Source organism: Phytophthora cinnamomi (genome assembly GCF_018691715.1).
Source record: "Phytophthora cinnamomi strain GKB4 chromosome Unknown Contig0, whole genome shotgun sequence".
NCBI classification, from domain to species: Eukaryota; Oomycota; class Peronosporomycetes; order Peronosporales; family Peronosporaceae; genus Phytophthora; species Phytophthora cinnamomi.
In genome coordinates this window covers 2,701,920-2,704,916 of record NW_027150933.1, presented here as the reverse complement: position 1 = coordinate 2,704,916, position 2,997 = coordinate 2,701,920, and the positions used below count along the sequence as shown (strand labels likewise).

The following is a 2,997-nucleotide window of genomic DNA, read 5'->3' as shown; positions in this document are numbered from 1 at the left end:
GTCGCGGCCGAAGCGCACGAGCGTGCGCTTCTTCCAGTCTATCACCGGATCATGCCGTGTAAGCCACGGCATGCCCATTACCACGTCGAACTTATCGTCCAGGTCCAGGACGATAAAGTGTTCGACAAACACTCGTTGTTTGTACGAGAAGCGCACGTTCACGACGCGCTTCTCGGTCTTCACGATGGCACCTGTTGCCAGTCGTACCTCCAGAAGACTTCGAGGTGTATCTACCTCCTCGAAGTCAAGTCTCGACAGGCTTCGTAGTCGAACAAAGTTGTTCGACGCGCCTGAATCTACCAAAGCTCGAAGAGGGTCACTCGCTCTCTTCGAGTAAACCTTCAAGATGACTAGGTTCGGCCTGTCATCTTGTTTCTTGAAGTGAGAGCTGGTCTCACTGGGGGCTGCAGTCCTCAGTGTCGCGTGCCCGATGTCGGCACGCGCGACTGCATTACCAGTAGGACGCCCCGCGCCTGCTGGATGTTCACATTTTTTGTTCGTTCGCGGCGATGCCCGGCATCGCCACGACGGCCTCCTCCAGGGGGCACGGGAACCATGCCCTCTCTGGCAAAGTAACCGATCCTCCCGCAACGGAAGCAGCGCATACACCAATGTGAGGAAGTATCTAAAACCCTCAACAGATATTTATCTGTTAAACCATAAGTGACAAATGTCATGCACAAGTGACAGTTGTCACTTGTGACCGTTGTCATGCACAAGTGACTGTTGTCACTTGTGTGTGTAACCCCGTTACAATGTGTGTCCTCGGGCAACGAGGAGGGAGGGCAGGCCGTGGAATCTCGTTTCGCGACCGCGTCTGGCTGACGACTACACTGCGAGCTCTACACGCGAACTAATGCAACAAGTCCAGGAAGACAATTCAGACGTCGGACAGGGCCAAAGAGCAGGGCGGGCTCTTCTCAAGCTTCTACTCGCCTGAAGACTTTTAAGGTGCTGGATCGAGAACACGAGGACGAGAACAGATACTAAGATCAAGGCGCAAGGTTCCGGCTCCGCTGCCGCCCGCCAAGTCGGCCAGGAAAGCTATGCATGGAGGACTCAAGAGATACTAGTACATGGAATCTCTTGCACAGCTCCCGGTGCGAGCAGACAGCGGAACCACGATTGTCTGAGATTGACGAAGAGGACGGAGCAGTAGGAGCGACGCGGCCAGCGGAGGAAGCGCTGGAGGGGGGGGGGGGAGAGGAAAGCAACTCATGCTGACGTATGCATATTGTTCGTACATGTATACAGTACAGACGGGGGCATGAATAAAGAACGGGTGTCATCCTGTAACCTTCAAAACTTAATATTATGTAATTCTAGAGGGAAGAGCTTTAAGCACTGACATTGGTCATTGGCATTGGCCAGCTGGGCCTGCTGGTAGAGCTGGGTTTTGAATCTGGGCGGGAAATTCCTTGCTCGCTGACAATTTCCCTGGGAAGCTGTCCCCGGCCATGGCTGCGACGAAGGCGAACAACAAGCAGTAACAGCTCGACCTCTGTGCAATGCACACCCGCGCGCCAACGTGGAGCCTCGCGACGCTAGGAGAATGGGCTCAGCTCCGGGACGGAGAAGCTACCGCTACTCTTTCTGGGCAAAGCCAAGAAGCCGCGTTGGCTGCCCATGAAGCCACCGACCGCACAATACAAGGGCACAAGCAAAGGTTGGATGACTGTACCAGTCTTTCAACAATGGTTGAAGGACTGGACAAGTCGATGTGTGAGGCCAAGAAGGAGATTCTGCTTCTACTAGACAATGCACCTGTGCACATACCTCCGGAGGACACATTGGCCAACGTAGAGGTGGAGTTCTTGCCCCCAAACACGACAGCGGCGATCCAACCGATAGTTCAAGGTGTGATCGCGTGGATCAGGCGGCGTGTACTGCAAGACTGCGGCGAAGAGGCAATCTGGAGACTGTGCTGCGAGCTGGACCCCTTTGAAATCGAGACATCGGACGAAGTCACGTGGTGCAGCAACGCGTGGAATGCGCTGGACGCCGACACCATCAAATCTTGTTGGCGCCACGCCGGATTATTCGTGGAATTGGTGACATAATTAACTAAATCAAGTATTTTGTCCCATCAATGGCAATGTATGCCCTCTAATTGGCTCATACCACTTGAAAGTTGTTATATATCAGGCGTTCCTTAGTCACGCCCTCGTCTGTACAGAGTCTAGGTGCAGCAAAATTGTTTACACGAACGCGTATTATCATCATTAGCATTGCTGATTCAGCAAGACCGTCAGATCTCGGATTTCGATTCGTGTATAATAGGTCATTTAGGGAGTTGGCCGGCACCTCGGCAAACATCGCATCTTTGGCGATAAAGTATAGATCCTCCCGAGACCATGCCAAATCGCACGAGGGACCTATTAACCTGCAAAAGACTAGGTAATTCGGAATAATCTATGGTTTTCGTGTGCAAATCAGTCGCTCAAGAGAGGCAATGTAACTATTTGAATATCACGCTTTTCACGAACTCCTGCACTTGAGCACTCCCATGCCAACTATAACGCGCTTACGCTCGCTACCCTTCGATCTTATCCAAGTGCATCGACTCGATCATGCACTGGTTCGATCGGGAGCGAGATCAACACGTAGAGGCGCGGGTTCTGAGCGAAGTATGAGGGGGCATACTGCTTGCTCGGTGTGGTAATGCACAGACATGGTATTGAATTGGTGCGAATATGAACCCGCTAGCATGCGAGGACGCATCTCGGCATCTGTCCAGTCACCAGCGTACCGGTCGAGATCATTAACTGGGGTTCGTCAGTGTGCAGGCAGCACTGGACACACTTACACTGGTATTTTGACTTTGTCTTGTATGTGGGCATGGAAAAGTCTACGTAAATCGGCAGAACACACAGCTACACGCTGAAAAAACTGTGATTTGCTGGGAGATCGATTTAATCACGATATGCTTGCTGTCTCGAGAAAGATGTTTCTCCTCAGAGAACCACCACTTATTCGCGCAGTTAGGGGTATTTCACC

At 52.2% G+C, this 2,997-nt stretch overlaps 1 protein-coding gene across 1 annotated transcript; it reads left to right on the top strand.

The window, feature by feature from the left end:
• Nucleotides 1-1,694: 1,694 nt before the first annotated feature.
• Nucleotides 1,695-2,060, top strand: IUM83_02055 (CENP-b protein 1; the record flags this gene model as incomplete). The annotated part of the gene is made up of 1 exon (XM_067925951.1): nucleotides 1,695-2,060. One exon carries the CDS (start codon nucleotides 1,695-1,697, stop codon nucleotides 2,058-2,060), a length of 366 nt encoding a protein of 121 aa, XP_067800652.1.
• Between the last annotated feature and the right edge of the window lie 937 nt (nucleotides 2,061-2,997).